Source organism: Natator depressus, chromosome 9 (genome assembly GCF_965152275.1).
Source record: "Natator depressus isolate rNatDep1 chromosome 9, rNatDep2.hap1, whole genome shotgun sequence".
In the NCBI taxonomy this organism is placed as follows: Eukaryota; Metazoa; Chordata; order Testudines; family Cheloniidae; genus Natator; species Natator depressus.
The window spans coordinates 44649777-44671447 of record NC_134242.1 but is presented as its reverse complement, the minus strand read 5'-3'; the positions used below and the strand labels follow the sequence as shown (position 1 = coordinate 44671447).

Sequence of the window (21671 nt, the reverse complement as noted above, 5' to 3'; positions counted from 1 at the left end):
GCTTGCAGAAGACCCAAGTTAAATTGAATGATTGACTCCCTTGTCTTAGTTAATTAAAATATTCTCATTAGCTTCCAAGTGCCAGAGTATGTCGATAGCATGGAAAGAAGAGGTGATCTGCAGGGATGCCATTTTCCTGGAAGATGGAGCAACAACTGTTCTGTCCACAAGAGCTTTGAAGCATGGCACAGGTTCCAGTGCAAAGGGACACTTCCAGACCAGCCTCTCCTTGCCACACCCATCAAAAATCCTGCCTTGAGGCTGCAGTTTTGTCAAACACTTTTAAAAATAAGCCAGCAGTGAGCACACGGTTTGCACTGTAGCAGAGATTGTGCAAAACTGCTCACACCGGTGAGAAATGAGGATTTCACATTTTTTGTTTATGTAAGAAGAAGGGAACTCACAGTTAGCAAAACCGGCACCCTTTAAGGTGTATCACGAGTATTTTCATAGGGCCAGGTCAGCCCATGAGAGCTATGCTGAGGGTTCTGAAATTCTCAAGCCTACCAGTCAAAGGAAGGTACATTATTGCAGACAGACAGCCTGACTATCCCATTACCTCCAACTATTTCACATCAGTGGAACCTGATCGACTTCAGTGAAGTTATTCCTAGTTTACACAGGTGTAAGACCAGAATCAGGCCCACAGTCGGCTGCCTCCTTCCTCTACCCACAAGATTCCAGGCACTAGTGGCAGCTGAGGGAGCCTCAGGCACTATGGCTCCTGCAGTGAATGGAGTTACTCCAGATTTACACCACTGGAACTTGAGATCTTGCCCCTCAGCTCTGTATTGCCACTGACAGTAAGATATTTCTGGAGGGGATGTTCAGGGAAATTGCCTGTTAGTTTAATGCTTCCCATTTCCCGTAACACGCAGAGAGATGGAGGCACATCTCTCTCATATGTAGAGCTTCGTGGCTGACATTAGTAACAGACATATCAGTCACCCTGGGCAGAGCTCTGAAGCGGCAAGGGCCCCTGTAGTAAAACAAAAAAGACAAGCCTTCAACCAGATGGGTCAGCTGCGACAGCCACCCCATCATGCTTGCATTAGTAGGGCAGACGGATATGTCTTTAAAAGTGCCCTTTTTCTAGGGTTTTTATTAGACTAGGATGAAATCTGGGGATTTGGTTCAGCAAACCTTAAACAAAGTTTTCTAACTGTTCACATGTAATCCCTGCCGAGGAAAGACATTTTAAAAAGAGGTATTGTCTGGTGGTCTGAGAACAGGCATTGGATCCAGGAATCCCAGAGTTCACAATCCCACCCCTGATACCACCTGCCTTTCTGGCCTTGGATTAGACATTTCACCTTCATTTCCCTACCTGGAAAATGGGGATAACGTTTACCCCCCTCACTGGGTCTATGAGAATTAGTTACTGTTTATAACAGGCTATAAGGATGAAAACAACTCTTTAGTGTGATTATTTTTGCCCTTTCCCCTTTGGTGTTCCTCCTAGGGTCCTGGTCCAGCATGTACCAGGCTCTGTGTAAAGCCTTGGATGGTTCTCTAGAGGCAGACTTTTCTTTGGTTGCTCCAAATTTTTGGAGAGGCTAGCCTTACGTCATTTCATCCTTCTTTCTCAGAAAAGATATGTCAGAATGATGGTCTATGCAGCTATATAATCTATGCCTTTGTTTTCTCTGAGGAGCCTGTGAGCTGCCATTTTGTGCCTCTGTTCAGAAGCAGAATGTTACAGTGTGAACATAGTGTTCTCTCATAAGACTTTATGTTTGTTCTCCATTCATTGTTCTCTTAATCCAACATAAGATACACGGACTAAAATACACACATTTTGGCCTTTGTGTATGAACAAGCAAAACGATGGTGAGGATCTCTGAAAGTGATAAAGGAAAGTCAGAACAATGAATTTATGGATAAAGCTGATCTGGGCTCTGATTAGCTGAAGCACACAACAGATCAGCTCTAAGCCAGTCAAAATCCAGCAGGTTACTCTCCAATATCAACATCCATCAGATAAAGTAATCAATGTTTATGTCAAGATTTTCCTAAATTCTCCTAAAACCATATTTAGGTTTAATCAGGGTAATTTGATTTTCAAAGGTGCTGACAAATCCTATTGAAATTAATTGTAGCTCCTTAGAAGATTAAGCCACTATTATTGAGAATCCTAAATACAGATCTAGGACCCTAACTTTAGGTACCAGGGTTTTAAATTTTTGGCTTTAATAATTCTATCAAAGGGAAATAAAGATGTTATCCCACAATCACTTTCTCCTGCTTTGACATAGAAATCACTTTGGGTTTGCCTCAGTAGTGGGGCAGGAGAATATTTTCCTGGGATAGAGTTCTATTCCACTGATGCTTTCTCAAATGGAAAACCTCTTGTAAAACACTTCTGGTTATGACAAAGCACTTAACAATGTCCAGCCATTCAGACAGCTTGTCCTTGAACAGACCACTATGTCTTTATAATAAGCAGCACTTGGAGTAGCAGCAATAATAATGTTCCCTTTCCATTGGGGATGAGGGAGTTCCATTAAATTATCTTTTAAATATAGAAAAATGAAAGACACCTGTGGTTTCATCATATTTGAATACATGGACCCTACTGTGTCTCTCAATATAGAAATGTCCCTGCATCCTCAGGTTGACTGAAAAAGAACTACTTCCTCTTTGCTGTCCAGTCAAATCTAACCAGAATTGCTCATATTATAACACACACTAAAAGAAGCATTGATTGATGGGGACATATAACAAGAACAAATATCAATAGTGGGGTTACACACATTAAGTATAACTAGAGTGAATCAGAGAGGCAGTGTGGTCTAGGAGGACACTTGATGTGGAATGAGGAGACCTAGATTTTACTCCCACCTCTGCCACTGATCCACTGTAAATCATTCTCTCTGTGCGCCTTTGTTTACCCTCCCACCCTTTGCTTGTCTTTTCTATTTAACCTGAAAGCTGCTAGGGACTCTTACAATGTGTTTGTACAACCCCTATCGCAATGGGTCCCTAATCTCAGGTGGAACCTGTAGGTGCTATTGTAATAGTAATAATAAAATAGTGACCTCATGGTGTCAGGGGATAGGCACATTTTAATACAATGTAAGGAATATATAAATACTATAAAGCATGGCTGCAGAAATCCCACTCAGGAACCCCATCCCACCTTGCAGAGATGCCATCTACTAACACATTTCTGGCAGAAACTTTTTCTTTGGATTGGTTTTCTTCTGAGAGTTTTGGGGGAGCGCAAAGATGGGATAGAGTATTATCTGTATTGTAGCAGGGCCTATGGACTCCAGTCACAAATGAGGGCCCTTTTGTGCTAGATGCCGTACCACACATAACAAGAAGGCAATCTTTGTCCAGGAGACCTTAATCAAATATCCGCTGTGTTTACCTATTCTAGTCTTTTGTGTTTGAAGATGGCTAATTTGGGGGAGGGAGGCAAATGGATTGTCTACAGAGCCGTTTATAGTTTTCTAGAATTTGCTTTCACTTTCCCATAAAAAAAAATGGATAAAAAAGGTTTTGTGGATATACAAAAACATTTTTCCCTAGGTAGGTAGTGCACACGTTCTCATTTAAACCCTCTCTTATACACAGGTACGCAGTAATGTTTCACACTGGGAACCAGCTAGCACAGCTTTCAATATAGGATACATGTGGCAATCTTTGAGAGAGTACACATTGCCAGAGCAAACACCGGTGGTTAAGATTAGACACAGTATGTCAATCTTAAATCCATTTAATCTTTCTATGATTTATAGACAGAGTGCAAAATAAAGATGACATTGCAATTAGCTTCCAACCATCTAAACTCTATAATACGCTCTCCATGGTTAAGAGAGGAAGAAATTGACATTTCAAGGTACAGCACTAGCTTTTAAGGTGTGCGAGTGAGAACACACACACGTGCACACCCCTCCCACACACACACTTTTTTTGTTCTATAATGTCGGTTTCATAACCACTTTGCCATTCAAGAAGAAAAAGGACAAAAAACTATGTAAGTAAAACAGCCCATCTTGTTATTTAGCTAAACTACAAGACTGCTAAATATTTATAAAATATGATGAAGACCTCTTATTAAGCTATTATTTCCCCCCTTGAATAGATTTCTCCAGCAGTTGTCAAACATCTTCATATTAACTGTTGCCCAGTGTGAGCGTAACAGCCTATCCAGAGCTGGGAAACCAGGATGAAAGTCAGCCACAGGATGCTGAGTAAACAAACAATCTCTCTGCTGAAAAAACACTTTCCTGTACCCCAAGCAGATCATCTCACTAAGCGAATCCCTAACTTTGCTTCCATTGACACTGCTCTCTGTGTGTCTATTTAATGCAGATGTAAAAACTCACTTTACATAGGGCTTATACAAAAATAAAAATGGGCCAGGTTTCCCAGGTGCCATGGCCAGAGCAATGTCAGGTAGTTCTCTCACCACTGGTAAGAAGGGAGCGAGCTCAGGGCTCATTCCGGTGTCAGTACTGATGCTGCAGTGCACCCTGGTGAGCAGCTGAAGCGTACCCAGAGGCACCATTCTTTAGTTCATCTCTTGGGTTGTCAGAGGGCAGTTAAGTTAAATATCCTTTGGGTCTTAAGGCTAGTCTACATGGAGGAAATTTCCAAAAAAATCAACCTGGTTTTAAAATTGGTTCAGCTGGGCCAGCGTTAAAACTTGCTGGAGAAATAGTGTAGACCAGGCTTAAGAGGTATGAACTGGTTACAAGAATAAAGTGGTCTCATCTGGTTCACTAAGAGTGATCCTATTCCCCTAAATCAGGTCTACACTTCAACCATGACCGGTTTTAAAACTGGTTTAGCAGAGCCAGTTTGAATTTAGGAGGAAATTTTCCCAGTGTGACAGGCCCTTATCAAACAGCGTAGATGATATCCTTGCTGTCTTGGTTAGCTGAAAGAGGTTTTCAAATTGAAGGCTGCTGTCTGCTGTTCCCGAGAACATGAGGGATGTTTCATTTGCCTAGAGAGGCAAGGCAATGCCAGCCACTGCGGTAACACGTTACTTCAGAAAGTCCTTAGACCATTCCTAAGGTAGGAACTCTCCAGCTGCCATTATGTTTTGTTTTGTTCACACTGAGTTCCAACACTTGGTTCTAGACACAGCCCTGTTTTATTATTCACAGCAAGTGTGGCATAAGATGCATCCTTTTATAAAACATTTACTTTGGTTTCAATGGTGGCCTTTTGATCTGACATTCCACCTGTCAACATTCACCCCATGAGGAGAGAGCAAACTCTGTTGATTTTGATTGACCTGGACTACATCATCCAAACGTTTCATGACAGTCTGGCAGTGGAACAACCCCTAACAGGTTTCCTTGGACCAAAACCATCAGTATACAAAAGCCATCCCCTCAGGACTCTCCTAATGCTCTTATCCATCCATTCTTCAAACCATGGCCCCCAAAAATCTCACCATTCCTCTCTTCTAGGAGGTCAGTGACCAGCCCTCCTTCCCTTCTTTGTACTGGGCCCAGCAGCCCCTCTTTGGGACCTTCAGAGGGTGCCAAGTAGCTGCTTCTTCACATCTTCTAGAAACCAGGCTTGGGCTGCTCTCTCCAAACCACCAGAGTCTTGATGAGAGGAAAAGCGGTGTTCCTTGTCGTCCCTTGTACTCACACACTGGAGTGGGAGATGGGAAAACACTCCCTTTTCTACTTTAGGAAACTGCTAGCAACATAGACTCCCATAATGCCCAGTGTGCAGATATTAGAGAATACAATAAGTCTTGTGCAGTGTCAATATTCCTGTGGTGAGCCAGGTGTAATGGTAGAAGAAATGTTTCCTTTCTTCTCTCACCCTATAATGGAATGAGGCAGGTATTTTCCTGGACCACCCCAAAGACTCCAGCAGTTTGTGTGTGCACAGTGGGCTATGCCAGGATGCCACCCCAGAAGCCAAATGATGGGAGGACAATTCACATAACCCGCCCTGAAAGTTTGGGAGATAGTACTCAGCCTCAAAACTGGGAGGTGCTGGCAAGGCGAGAGGCAACTGGCCCACCTGAAGAGAGCAACAATAATGCTGGGGTTCGGTCCTGGTGCTTTGAAGGAGGAAGGGAGAGATGGGCCAGCTGACAGGGAGGGGAATGTACTTTTCAACTAATCTCATCCCAGGTCTGCAAACTGTTTGTGGATCTAGGATGTTTGCAACTAGGATCAGAACCTGAATTTTGCTCCCAGTCTCCAGACAAGTTGATCTTGTCCTCTGAGGCAGCATACTGAGACACAGTTTCTCAGGAATATAGGGCCCAAAACATAAAGGATTCATAGATCAAAGTTAATACCTGGAATTGCAGCAGGTAATGGGTAGGAAGCCAGTAGAGCCTCTGGAGAAGAGTTGTCTTATATGCCCTATGGTCGACTTTGCTAAGCAGGTGGACATCCATGTACTGCACTCACCGAAGCTCCCAATTTGTTTTTTTCAAATGTACCATCACCTGTGCTACACTGCAGTAGTCCAGTTACAGCAGCACAGGTAACTGTTGCCAAGCATCAACTGGAGAGGAAAGGTCATAACCATCTAACTAAACACTAATGGCAAAAGCACTTAGTGTAGCAACCTATGCCACCTTAGATTCCCAGAGCAGCCAGGAGTTCCACTTCAGATTGCAAATCTCCTTGACAAACAATGGTCCTATCTCCCTCAATAACCTTTGCAGAGCACAACCACTTACCAGTATCACCCTACACTTGTCTGGACTCAGGCTCAACACACATATGTTCATTCAGACTCCACCGCACATAGGGAAAACAATACACAAGCCACTGATTTTTAGTAAAAAGTAGTTAGAGCTGCATCTCCTCCACCTAATAGTCTCTCATAAGCTTCCCTAGTGGCCTCATTGAACCAAGGGGTGACAGATTGGAACTTTGCAGAACTTTACAAGAAACCGCCCTTGGAACATGCAGTTAACTGTCCGACCCCAACCTCCAGAGTCTCTAAGAGAAAGGAATCAAACTATTGCATCTCGTTTATCCCAGACATGAATGGCAGGCAGGCAAAACATTGCCTCATGGTCAACAATATCAAAGACTGCTTGGAAGAGGTCTTCAACTAACCAGAAGCTTGGTTATGGCATTATAGGTCACGACCTCCTCCACTCCACTCCTCTCTGGCAAAGTTGCCATGTCTTAGTTGGGAGTAGCTGGTCTCTCACCTTCTAAATTGTTAGAAGACCATGCACAGCATCCTCTTGTCCTAGTACAAGCAACAGAAGCATGGATGAAGATCACACAATTTTTCCTGCATTAATCAAGCACCCTCAATGAATGCCATGCATCATGGCTATCATCCTGCCATACAAGGAGGACTGGAGGGAAGTCTAGGAAATTTCCAAACTCACAGAAGCCTCTGTAGTGCCCCCTGCCCAACCTGACGCACGGAGCACATTCTGGAAGTGGGGATTTTACCAAAATCCACCACGTGGCCACACACAACACAACCGCAGGGGGCCTTCATTTTCCTTGCATCAGTGTATACAGTAGCTTTCCATGAATTAAATGATTATTAATACAGAAGCTATTAAAACTTTAGAGTCAAGAATAACTATTAAATGATATTAAAAAGATTTGGTAAATGGTCATATTTGATTTTGTTATAAATAACCCACAGCTCTGTCCAGGGCAGCAATTAAACAACCAGAGCTGTGTAAGAAATGAAATGTACATATTTTTATACTGTAGCTGCATCCAAGATGTTTTTGATCTTAAGATTCACCAGTGAGCCTGGAGCATTGCCCAGTCAAATGGCTTCAGAGAAACATAGTACCAGGATGAAAATGGGCAAGCAAACACAAACAAACATACACACACACACGCCCCTTTTACATGAAGCCCTACTAGTAGCTGATCACTGAGATGGCAACGCTAGGAAAAGCGTCTCTCTCTCTCCAGAGGATTTTGTTAATATGAAAAGGTTTCGTTGTGGCATTTCATTCCAGTTTGCTGCAGCTTCAAGCAGAATTCCTGAGGTTCATGTGTAGGTCATAACATTAAATATTCACTCATATTCACTGCTGATCTCAGAATATTCTGTGCCTCCCAGAAGATGCAACTTTAATTGTCCGTTTTGCTAGGGAAGTGTTTTCTAAAAACCCAGGGCACCACCTATTGGTCACTCCAAATTCACTTTTCATTTTACTTAAATAAAATAAATAAATAAATAAAGTTGCTACTATTTCAATATAAATAACCCCCACTGGGGGCTACTATGAATTTCAAGTTCTCTGAGCCAACTGCGCACAGAACATCAGTATTATTCATTTCTATTGTGGCAGTGCCTAAAGGATCCCAAACAGGGATTAGGGCTTTATTTGACTAGGCACAACACAGACAAGCTCCAGAATGGTCACAATCAGAGCCTAAGATTTAAACAATATGCAACTGGTGAATAAACCAACACTCAGGATGGAGGCAAGACAAGGTAACAGAGTTATAGTTATAGTCAATAGTCACAGGTGGCTCCTGTGATCTGTAGACATCTCAGTAAAGGTAGGGATTTGAAACAGGCAAAGGCAGTAGCTTTATGAATTGTGTTGGGGAGTTCTTCCCAAGCCTAAGGGGCAGCAGGGGAGAAATCACAAAGGTGCTTGTGGGAATAGCACACAGGCCGGCAATCAATGCCATCATTGTTGGCAGAGCAAAGGAGGAAGGGGGTGACATTGCGATAAGAAATAGTTTGTTTTCTGGTCTCTAGGGCTAATCTGCAGCCTCTGTGTTTGAATTTTATTAACCACTATAAAGCAAACAATTTTTAAACCAACTGTTCCTAATACTCTGCTTACGTAGATGATTAGTGCAGATGTTGGTCATCCTGATAAGGATTAAAATCTGTATACCCAGTATATAGGTTTCAGAGTGGTAGCCATGTTAGTCTGTATCAGCAAAAAGAATGAGGAGTACTTGTGGCACCTTAGAGACTAACAAATTTATTTGAGCATAAGCTTTCATGGGCTAAAACCCACTTCATCGGATGCATGCAGTGGAAAATACAGTAGGAAGATAGATAGATATACACAGAGAACATGAAAAAATGGGTGTTGCCATACCCACTATAACGAGAGTGATCAGTTAAGGTGAGCAGGTGACTATATTGCTGAAATCACAGGGGAGATTTTCAAAAGCACAAATGGCATTTCTGCATCCAATTCCCACTGACTGTAAATAGGAGTTGGGTGCCTAGCTACCAACTGTGCCTTTGAAAATCTTCTACATAATGTTCTTTCTTCATCCCACTCTGAAACTGCTACAGTTATCAGCTTATCTTTCTGCAGATATGGTTATCTGGAGAACACAAGAACCTGGCAGGGATACTTTTCCCTGGTTAATAAAGTGTGAGCCTTGCATTTGAATTTTAAAAAAATTCAAGTAACTGGAAATTAAGTAGACATCTGATCTCATGCATATTCCACATAAAAATACAGCACATATCCTTCTTTAATGTGATCTCTTAAATACTGGAGACATCTAGCCCTCAAGGCTCATTTAGCTGTTTTAGTGCCTACTTAGCAATTTAGAGAATCTTACTGTACCTACCCCAATTATCTCCAGCTAGCATGAGGCAGAGACTCTGTTATGTTTGTTGGAACCTAATTAAACCTGCAATTTAGGTGAGATCATCTTGAGCTAGCTGGACTTCCCGTGTGCCAGTAGAACATCCCCTTTCACCACCCAAGTCTTGCCATACATTATTACTATTGATCTATTTCTATCAGTTGCAGGTTCACACTTTGCACTTACAATGTGACTTGCAATGAGGGATGCTTACAACGAATCGGGGACAAAGTGCATTCTTTTGCTCCACGCTGCGGGAGAAATAACTCAAACAAGTCCCGATGCTTCCCTCCCACAGAAACCCCACAGGGAGGACTCAATGCAGTTAACAACTCTGTAAGGTTCACCCTTCTGGAGTCAATGTCACATCGGAGGGGTTTGCAGCCATGCAGAGATGGCATGGCTGACAAACCGTGCAGATCCTCTGGGAGAGCACAGCGCAAGTATCAGAATCCTAAGGCAACCCCCATTGCTGGACTCTCCTCTGCACTGCCCTCTGCAGTCCTCTCTCCTCCAGCAGCAAGGCTCAGTTAGGAGCTGTACTGCACCTCACCATTACCCTCATGGCTACGCACTACTCCCCTTCTGCAAGCTGAGGGGAAATCAGAGGGGGAAGTTAATGTTGCATGTGGCAATCTCTTGTGCAGATTTCTGCTCTGAAATCTACAACGTTAAGATAGACCAGGCCACCTAGAGGGGCTCCAAACCCTTCCATATCTCAGTGTTGCTCCATTCCCACCCGAAAGCCAAAGAGCCCCAGCAATGTCTGGGGTAGGGTGGCAAGCAACAGCTCTGGAATCTCTCCAAGATGGAAAGATTTCACAGTGGAGCTGCTGCATCAGGCCACCTTTCCTCTCCATTTCCATATCTTTTTGGTTATCTCTGCCTGACTAAGCAGACAGGAGCACCTGGGTCAGAGACGTTTTCTTCAGGGTTTCTCAGTCTCTCAGCGCAAGCCATCACGGGTACACTGCAGCCACCAGAATGCAGGGCCTGAAGCTCTGGAAGTGTATAATGTGCTGGTGTGGCCAAGTACAAGCCTCAAAATTGAGAGGAAGGATGGTCCTCTAGTTAGGGCACTAGCCTGGCACCCAGGTTTAACCTGGGTTCAATTACCTGTCCTGCTCCAGCTTTCCTGGATCAACCTTGGGCAGGTCCCTTGGTCTTAGTGCCTCAGTTCCCCATCTATACAATGGAGATAGATGGGGAATCCCTATTTCACAAGGGTGTTGTGAGGATAAAGTTAACAACGATTGTGGGGTGCTCAGATACTACAAAAACCAGGGCCATTGAACTACCTAAGAGAGAGAACTTCTGTGTTTGTGTCAAGTATTAGGAGCATCCCCTTTCCCCTAAACCTCTTCTTCACTCACAGACATAACACTCATTCCCAAGATGCACTGGGAGAGTTACTGAGACGTGTCCTTAGTTAGTTGAGTGAGCACAGAGAACGCATTGATGAAGAAAAGTAGGATTTATTACACTGCGTCAGACCATTCATTCAAGTATCCTGCTTTCAGCCACATCCAGCACCTGATGCAAAGCTTGCAAGGTGCACCTAATCAACTTTGCAATGTGTAGATGGAGAAAAAAATCCATCCTGCCCCCCACGGTGATTAGCTTATACCATGAAAGATGACATTTGGTTGCATTGTTATTGCTACAAGGGCTGTAAGTACTGAGGATGCATTCAAACTTTCAAGTCCACTGACAGGATCTACATAGCTATAGTGAATTATACTAAATGAGGCACAGTAAAGCAAAGAAAACTATTATCAACTACTCCCTTCACTGTGGCCCTTAGGATATGTCTACACTGCAAGTAAACACCCACAGCTGTCTCGTGTCAGCTGACTTGGGCTCACAAGGCTCGGGCACAGGGCTGTAAAATTGTGGTGTAGACATTTAGGCTCTCAGACCCTTCCCCCTCGCAGGGTCCCAGAGCCTAGGCTCCAGCCCAGGCCTGAATGTCTACACCACAATTTTACAGCCCTGTAGCCTGAGCCCAAGTCAGCTGACCCAGGCCAGCTGCAGGAGTTGTATTGCAATGTAGACACACCCTTCTATTCCATAATACTCTTTGTGAGGGGCTGGATTCTCTAGTGAGTTTAAACAATGCTGAGCCCGCAATCTAAGGAACTGAATGAGAGAAGGAGACACTGTTGTCTAGTATTTAGAAAAGTGGACTGTGAGCCAGGGGATCTGGGTTCTATTGCCACTAATTTCCTGTGCAACCCAGACTTCACCTGTCTATGCCTCACTTTCTCCATCTGTAACATGCTGGTAGTAGTAGCCACCTGCAGAAAGAGACTTAACTGCACAGCTTTAGCCTGAGGTATGTGAACTCTAAGGGCACAGACATTAATATTACTATAACAGAATTGGACGATATTGCCGATACTATACAGTGTCTGTATTCAATGAAACAGAAATTAATTCTTGCACAATAGTTGTCAAAGTAAGAAGGACGCAGCATACACACCAGGAAATGAGATACGCCGTTTCCAGCCCATGCAGTCTAAGCCCGTTGGGGTGCTCTGGGAAAATGGATGCAACTTCAGGGGAAGAATCTCAAAGGCAACTGGAGAAGTGATGGACAGACTCATTCTAGCCTGCAAGAAAGAAAAGGAAAACAAAGGAGACATTAAGCTTAGGTACCCAGAATTATGGGCTTCATCCTGAAACATTTCCTTCCAGCTGTAGTGACTGCTAGTGTAAGTAAGGTAAGGATTTTCAGGATCAGGTGATTTATAGTTAGGGAGATGGGTCTGTCCCATCAAAAAGAGCCTTTTCTTTAAAATGGAGATTTAAACAGTAATGGAGAGGACAGAGCTGCAAGGAACAGAAGGAAAGGTTAACTGAGCCATGACGACATCTTGCACAGGTAATAGTCACCATGTTACTGGGTACCCTGTCATTCTTAACTAGCATCTATTTTGCCCTAGAAACACATGAAATTATTTCCCTTCTGTTAAAAACCTTGTGAAGGAAGAAGAAGAAAAAAGACAAGAGATTTCTTTTGAAAACTGAGCAATAGATGGACTAATATATTAGTCCCAAATATGGACTAATTCATCCCATGATATTTTTACCCAATAAAATTAATCAGAGCCAGTTTTGCCAGTGAAAGCAGCTTTCTCCATGGATAAAAATGGAAGAGGGACATTCACCAAGAGAAAAGGCAGTTTTCACCTGCCAAACCACGTCCCCCCGCAAAAAATCCTGAAAGGAATGTTCATTTGCTTTGTTTATTGCTATTGCAAGAAAAATCTTTATTTTTTTTGTAACTTTTTCCATAGCAAGACATGTTCTTCCCAATTCATCCCCCACTACCTTGAAATAGGAACTACCAGCTGTCAACTTGAACTTGGTAATGGAAACGGGATATGGTAGATTGAGCCATATTAGTCTTAGAATGAGTCCTTTCTTCCCAGTAGAATTCACACTAAAGCTCAGCAATTCAATAGGTGGGGAGGAAACAGACCTGGAGGACCTGGCCATCATGATTTGCGATGAAAGTATGCTGAACTCAGTATGAGACAGCATAGGTAGATCTCATGAGATTGAACAAGCAGCCCTTTGGATCAATAGGACATGGAAATGACCTGCAGGAGCCAGAATACTCGGTCCACTAAGGAGCCAAAGGAATGCTGCAAACTGAGTATCCCTCTACTAATTCATCAGGGAACACAGATGACATGTACCATGCTACAAACTGATGAAAGTTAAACCCTATCACATTATAGATCATCCAAGATCTTAGCACAATATACAGTGTGATCAAAGACACCAAACGCTGGAGTTACTGTAGCGCAAGCTAAGTTTGCTTTCACTGCATATTTTTTTCTACTTCATTTTCATTATTTCTCCATCTCGTGTCTCTCGCTGCTGCTCACTGGGTAGACTATTAGTGACTGCAAGTGTAAATTAAATTAATGTGACAGCAGCAGGCCAGCAAGGGTTGGTCTCATGGGTATGGCAAGCCCCCAGCCCACTACCATTACTGCCCTTTTCCTTTACTACTTCTGAGCTTTGCACAACAACAATATTCTCATCCATGACCGAAACAAAGGTCTGAGATACTGAAGTCCAGTATTCCAACTAGGATCCTTCTTCTTTCCTGCTAATACACTGGTCTGTCACCACAAGCATAATCTTTGCTTCCTTGTTCACCCACAATACCATAAGTAACCAAGGGTGTCATGCAGACCTGGCTTCCTGCCAATGGCTTCTTTAAAAAAACAGGTTCTTAGCAAAATGACTATGTTCTTCCGAAAGAAAAAAAGCAAAGCAACCACACTGCTCAGGTAGCTGAAAGTAATAGTATTCCGTTCCAGTCCATGGGGTTTACTCTATTGGAATACACAGAACAGAGCCAATGTTTTCGCACCAATCGCCATCTCCAGAGTAACAGAGTAAATCCTGTGCAAATTAACCTAAGCAGTGTCTGTTTGTTTAGACAATAACAACGAAGCCCCACCGGGGGCACACCCACTTCAAATGACGACAAGACAGCACAAAATAGGCAAAGCACAGAAATGCAAATACCAAGCATGACGTCTAGGATATTTAGTTGTAAACAGGGTAGAAGGCATTATTGTGTTGTGTACACACTGTAGTTTCATAACGGTTACAGCAGACGCTATGGACCAAATACTGCTCCTTAGAAAAAGGCAAGCTTTTGTTCCAGCTGGGCTCTTCCTATGGCAGCAAGCCGTTAAATACCCCCCTAAGGAATTCTATACCTATTTGGAAAAGGCCTTTTACCACATCCCCATCTCTGTGATTCTTCAGATGCACAAGAGAGGCACCTTACCTGGGTCCAAGATCTGCTTCCGAACAACTTGGGTATCCTCCCAGAGTGAACCTGATACAACCACAATGCACGTGATCTGGCTATAATCACAGATCTTTATAGAAGGATACCTCTGTGTGTTAAAGGAGACACATCCTCTTTACAATGGGAAATTGTACGTTTTTGCACACTTTAACAACTCTCCGGGCCAAAGGCTCTCCCCATTTAACTGACTACTGAAGTTAGTTGGATTGCAAATGGTGTAACTGAGAAGATAATTTGGGCCTGTATGTGTACATACATTTCCTGTAACATGGGTGCTATATTTTATTTGTTACATTAAGATAGGTTTCCTTGTGTTCTGTGTAGAGAGTTTAGTTGGTTAGCAATGAAAAGGGAGATTACAGTGTTAAAATGTTCTGCACATGTTATTGGTGTTGACTGTTAAAACTATAATAGTCTTCTTCATTCTGCTGTTTTCAATCGTTGCTTACAAGCCTAAAGGGTTGTCTGCACAGTGGGCAATGTGCTCTATAAGAGTGTGATTTCTAAAGGCACTAATGTGTTATGCATCAGTTGTAGACCCTGTGTAGACCCTGCTGGTGTGCACTGAAGGTGCCCTAGCATGCTTTGATGTAATACTGTTTCAAGCGTTAAAGTGCACCAGCAGGGTCTACACAGACCAATTAATTTGCAACACAGTCTGCTCTGGAAATCACAACACCCCCATAGCGTGCATTACCACACAGTGTAGACATACCCTAAGTTTCTGTTGTTTCACACATGTAAAATGCATGTGTTTGGCATGAGGCTCTGATGGGGACTCTGACAGGAGTCTGCTTAGCAAGGTGAGAGATTGGATTTGCTTTTCCCACTGTTATTTCCATTGAGAGTATAAAATGGAATTGTTTGGCATAACCATCCTGTGCTGTCCCGTTTCTGGATTCCTCAGAAGTCCAGCAACAAGGGATTTGGGTTCTGCTGAATTACCCAGAAGCTGTGTGCTACCAGATGCACTTTTGACCGCAGTCAAGTTCAACAGTCAGGGTTTAACGATGTGTTCAAGTAGAGAGGGGAAGAGAGAATGACTAGATGCTGCTAAAACAGCTCCTCCAAAAAGAATTCTGAAAACAGATGGGGAGTGGGGGGTCACAGGTTTGGATTGCCCCTAAAGAATCAATGGACTACACAGGACTGAGGATTGGACACTGATTTTTCTCTAGTCTTCTGAATATAGGATTGCATTAAAATACAACTGAAATACTCCAGACTGCATTGAGAGACCCTTTACTATGTAAATGAATGCAAGTCGGTTGCCAGGAAAAATGAAACTGATTTAAAAACAATGGTGTGAATTTCTCTCATTCCACTTCAGGCAGTGTTAACTTCAAAGGCTAGCTGGGACCAGTTAAATGTTAACACTTTAAAACAGGAGATCAGCAGATACTCAGCTTATTATGGGTGGTATTTCATTGTAAGTGACAGCTGAGTCCAGCTTCATGTTTGGACTCCGGGGATTTTTGTAGACTCCCCCCATTCAAGGTAGGTCAGCATCTTACTGGTCCTGAGCAAAACAAAGACCAACTGTGACAGACTATGCCCCTGTGTTCACATCCTACTGTAATAATGTTTGTAAAAGGTATGCTGTGTGAGGTGTCATTTGGAAACTCAATTTGCTGATCAATGGTATCATGGCAAAATCCATGTGGCTGCATTATATGTGAAGATATAAACACAAGCTGAAATCATGACTAAAAGTATGTTTTCCAGAGAAGTCTGGGGAGTGACCAAACCGTTTCCTAAGAGACAAAGGGCAAGCTGACACCACAGACAGGTGTAAACAAGTGGTCATTCTTTGGCAGGAAAGGGGGCAGGGGCAAAAATCTACAATTTAGCAAAGAAACAGCATGGAGTTTCTTCCCCCACAGACTGCCTGTCGCCTTGGAAATATTTTTCAGCAGGGGGACTGAAACTCTAAAATCCAGAGGCAAACACCCAGGACGCCCCTCTCTCTCTCCCTGCCCATCTCATTTACTGCACCTGAGGAGACAAAGGAAGCAGCTGTTAGACTCTGGGGGAGGGGTCCTGACCCAAAGGGTTAGGTAAGTAAGACTGCTAATAGCATGTGGTGAGAAAACTGTTTTGAATCTGATATAGTTTGTTAAGTTAGGCAACAGTAAGTGTTTTATCTTTATTTTTCTTGTCACCATTTCTGATTTTTATGGCTCATTACTTGTACTCACTTACAATCTCTCTCTTTGTAGATAATACACTTGTTTTACTCTTTTATCCAAGCCAGTGCGTTCAAGTTAAAGTGTCTGGGTAACTCCGTTTGGGGTAACAAGTTGTGTGCAAATTATTCCCTTAAAGGAATAACGGATTTATAAAATAGCCCTTATACTTACACATCTGATTGCAGTTTAAAGTTAGCAGCAGAAAAAGAAAGTGGAAAGATTCAATGGAGACAGTGTTTATTGGCAGCAATAGTTTTCAGCCTAGGGAACAGATGAGTAGAATGAAGAGCATCTGGGCTTAAAGGGAGAAGTGAAAGATGATGAAATAATTCATCACCCTTTCTACAAACTTTAAATATTCTAGATGCTGGCTAACATTTGTTGTAGCATTAATTACATTTCTACCGCCGTCCACATTGTCAAGCAATTTTTTAACACATTTTACTGCCTTTTGTTTAGAATGGAGTCTATGTAAGTCTGAAAATCATTTTTCCCCTTGAAAACAATCAGTCATTTCCCCAGCATTTTAAACAATGCTGAAAATGACATGATCGCTTTTACTAAAAAACATCAGCAAGGTCACTGTACACTGTATGCCCAGAATGTCGTCTTCAGAGCCAGCAGCAGCACTCATTGTCAGCAGAACCTGCCCATGGCGAGCTAAGGGTTTACAGCACATCATAGGATTGGCCCAATATTTGTTAGGACCCAGCTGTGGTAGCACCAGCAGATGAGCTCATGTTGTGTGGGCCTACAGAAATTTGGCATGCAGAGTTCTTGAGGAGAGAATGGAGGATAATTTTTCATCAACTATTTTTAGAATCAATCTGGCTGCCTTAATCATTTTAAGGTAGATCAAATATAGGGCATAAGGCCCGCAATCTTGCTAGCAATGGAAACGCTGAATGTTAGGCATTCAAGTAGTCTCACTGACTTCAACAGGACTGCTCATGCGTATAAAGTTAAGCATATGCTTAAGGGTTTGCAGGATCAAGGCCTAAATTCTCAAAGAAAAGCTCTTTAATACAATGGCAGTCAGAGACATTCTATTAGCATTTCTAAGAGTCTACACAGAGAAAGGGAAATAATAAATGCAGCAAACTCACCAACACACAATCCCTGACAGGAGCATTTTTATTTGAAAACCTACATCTTGCTTCCAAAGCTAGGCCTAAAGTGTTTCCATTTTATTAGCAGAAAGCTGCACACAGATGCCTCCTTTCTGAGCTTACTTTAGCTCTCTCAACATATAGGCCAAATTCTGCTTTTGGATACAAACATGGCTCTCACTAAAGTTCATGGAAACCTTGGTCTTGCCACCGGGAGTCGAGCAGTGTTGTCTGCATGAGTCAAAGTGGCAGATGGTCTCTGTCACAAGCAGCAATAACACATTTCCTAAAGACGCTACCGATGGGCAATCATCAGAGCAGTTTTCAAACCAATAGTATCAATTTACTGGCTCCCATGGAGAGTTTCTGTCAAGCACCTCTTGCACTCCTTCCCTCTGGGAGTCCATGGGAATTTTGCCTGAATAAGGAGTGCAGCATTTGACTCAGAGGTTATGGAACAGAGGGGGGTCTCTCTTTGAAGAGACGCAGCAGGTCCCAGGGAATAACACTGCACAGTAACGGATTTCATGAGTGTATTTTTATTGACATTAGAAGACTGATTTGTTCCCCCCTCCTTCCATCTCCCCACCCGCCGAGAGAAAGATTTGATGCTGTCGCTCCCCATCACACACCATGTGACAGAGCAGAAGCTGCATGCTTTTAGCAACAACAGAAGCCTCCTGTCTTCAAGACAGTCACTGGGCTGGTGAGAGTTTTGTTTTACATGCTTGGTTGCCACAGACCAGAGGCCCAAAGGAAAGCAGACAGTGCTGCCACAAGACGCAGCCTGAAGAGAGAAGATGACAGCAGAAAGAAGCAGCTGAAGAGGAGGAGGAGGAGGACAGTGCCAGAGAAGAGAGGAAGGATGGTGTCCGATTGCTTACTTTTAACTGGTCCTCTGGGAGGTTCCTCAATTGAATCTCTCTCTCCGGCTGCGTCTCCTTCTCTAGATTTCTTTTCCGATACCTCTCCAGCCACATATCGTCACAGCTGAACCGCTTGTACAGGGGTTTGAGTCTCTTCCTCTGCGATGTTTTCTTGGCTTTTCTATCTGGGGCGAGGAAGGGGAGCATCCACACTTTGCTCTCAATGCTGGAAAATGGCCGTGGGGACAGCAGGATCTGAGGAGACCTCTTTTTGCGATGTAGAACCCATTTCTCACTGGGCCTCTTTTCAGGTGGCGTTTGACTTTGCTGTTGGGGATCCTGTGTTATAAGCAGCAGGTGAAAACACAGGGTGTTTTTTTTATCATGACTGAACAGCAAAGCTCAGTGCCAGGGCCCAGAACCACTTGGAGGGCTGAGCCTTTACTTGAGCTCTGGAAGACAAAGCCCACCCTACCCGCCCCACCTCCACACACAAACCTGAGAACCTGACCAGAGCAGCAGCGATTGCATCGTACAGAGGTAGCTACCAAGATGTTGCACAGATTTGATTTTTCTCGTTTATTTTAAAGGCCCAGCAGAAGCTTAAAGCTGAAATCGGGTTCCATAAGTGGGAAGAAAGGAAAAACACTGTGGCGCTAAAACAAAAATCACCTAATGGGTCATTTGCTGGCTTTGGAAAAGAGAGTTAATGGGGAAAATGATCAGTAATGTTCTGAGCCTGCCAAAATTTTCCCCTTTTAAAGTACCGTATAGTAGCTGCCTCACACACTACAGGCCAGATTGGGACAACAAATGATAGCCAACATGCAGGGGAAGTAGACAGTAGAGGAACCTTGACTCACTTAGCTAGGAGTGCTTCAGGGCTTTCAAGGTACTGCACCCTGGAGCGGCAGCTTTGCTGTCCTTTGATAGAGTGTAACGCAGGTTCCCTTCTGCCCTGAGCGATACCTCCCTCAACCCCCACTAGCTGAATGCATGGCTTCTGCTCCCTGCGCAGAGCCACCAGGAAAGGAATCATCATGTATACTCATCTTTGTGCACTCGTACAGGGCCAGTCACAATGGTAGTCCTGTGGTTTATTACAATCGTGCTACCAGCAGGGATTTCCCTACACGCCCCCCATGGGAGCGTTTACCCTCCCTGAATTTCCCCAACACCCCCACAGTTTTGTGAACTAGTTATATGCGGCGTTGCCAATTTAGTGATCATTCGGAAATTTGAATTGAAATTGAAACATTAATACACACTTTAAATGCATATACAGTGTATGAAAAAATACACGTATCTGAAAAAGTATAATAGATTTGAAAAGTATGAACATAGACTAGCTTCCTTATACAGCTGTTGTTTTTATGACCATGTCAGTACATTCATTTCGGTGATGTTGGCCAACCTAATAATTTCAAATTATGATTTGTAAGCAAAGTCTAAATGAGCTCTCCCTGACAGCTAGTGATGAGCTGGGGGGAAAGGCTTCAGGACCAGTTTGTATTTACATTCACACCTAATCTACCTAGGTATCCAGCAAACAGAGCTGTGTTGCCCAAGTGATAGATTTTGGCTGGGGTTGGGTTATAAATCACTTGAATGCGAGCGTTAATGAAATGTTGTTATTCTTATTGTATGAGTAAAGGGCAGCAGAACTGTACTTAGCCTGTGCTGATTGAGGGCATCAAGAGAGAGAGTGGGGAACAGGTGTTTTGCTTGATAGTCTGCCTGAGTCACAAGTACTATTTGACCTGGCCCTCTCCACTGTCTAAAGACAGAGCTGATTAGACTCCATAGATAGTCTTTTGTTGTGTTAAGTGACCACTACAGCTGAAATCACTGATAATCAGGTCTAAGTGCTAAGACCTGCTGTGGGACAGTGTTTCTGTGGAAGAGACGGCCCAGACTGCACTAGCAGTGAGGTTCCCCCACTGAGAGCTCAGCTGAAATCACTGAGAGCGGGGTGGAACCTCAAGAGACCAACTCGCAGAGGTCACAGTGGCAGCAGAAGGTGATGGCGCAGGGCCATTGGCAACAAAGCAATGGAGTGAACGGTGGCACAATGAACAATAGTGGCCAGAGTGAACAGTGAGCAGTTGGAGGAACGAGCAAGGTGCCTTCTTGCCCCCCACCTCTGAAGTCTGAGTCTCCACTGATCCAGGACAACACCGGTGAGTGTTAATGAGGCTGTTACACAATACAGTTCATGCGAACAAACATGGCTGTGGCATCATACTTTCTATTTAGGCAAGAGATACCACACACAACAAACTGGAGGCCAATGTTAAGTGCATTGTCACTTGTTCATCCTGAAGCTGAACACTGGTTCCGAACAAGACCAGCAAATGCTCACTATCTTTCTGCAAGAAACTCAACTGACTGGCTAGACGCATGTGGTGCAACAGTGAACGACTCAACAGCTGAAAAAGTGAAGACTTCTCTCACCACATTCAAAAAATTTGCAAACATGGCTGATGAATGCACCAATGCAAATGGTCATCAAGTATTAAGTCATTGTGTATGTTACCTTGATGTCAGTTGTAGGCCAATAGATGCATTTCTAGATGTTCAAGTTATAGAAGACAGATTGGCTGCATCTGTGATAACCCACATCTCAGAAGAGTTACATGCTTGTCAATGGGACCCCAAACAGATGGCTGCCTGTGCATTTGATGGAGCTGCAAACTTCTCTGGAAGACTTGGTGGAGCACAAGCTTTGCCCAGAGAAAAGTGTAACCCTAGTCTCTCCTATACACACTGCAGAGGACATCTACTCCAACTAGTACGAGCTGCAGACTCTTCAAAAGACATTTAAAACGCTAGAAATTTAATGTCTTCATTATATTCTTTTTTCAGCAAGAGTCCAAAAGACTGAATATTTTGGAAAATATGGAAGATACATTGGGACTGAAGTTCAAGTTAGTCCAATCTGGGAAAACCCTCTGGCTTTCTCATGAGCGATCCTTGGCTGTTGTCTTAAAATTACTCCAGCCATTATTACTGGCTTTGGAAAGTATCTACCAAGATGGGATGGATCTAAGTAGTGAGGCTGGTGGATTACTTTTGCTACTACATTCAGAGAAGACTATTGCCATTCTCTCTCTTCT

At 43.3% G+C, this 21671-nt stretch overlaps 1 protein-coding gene across 1 annotated transcript in view; it reads right to left on the bottom strand.

The window, feature by feature from the left end:
• ARHGEF4 (Rho guanine nucleotide exchange factor 4) overlaps window positions 1–21671 on the bottom strand; it is a 326464-nt gene that overhangs the window by 152342 nt on the left and 152451 nt on the right. The window contains exons 5-6 of the mRNA XM_074964006.1: window positions 18574–18894; window positions 12034–12163 (exon numbers count right to left, since the gene is read on the bottom strand). Of these exons, the coding sequence (XP_074820107.1) occupies window positions 12034–12163; window positions 18574–18894 (451 nt within the window). The remainder of the gene's footprint in view (window positions 1–12033; window positions 12164–18573; window positions 18895–21671) is intronic.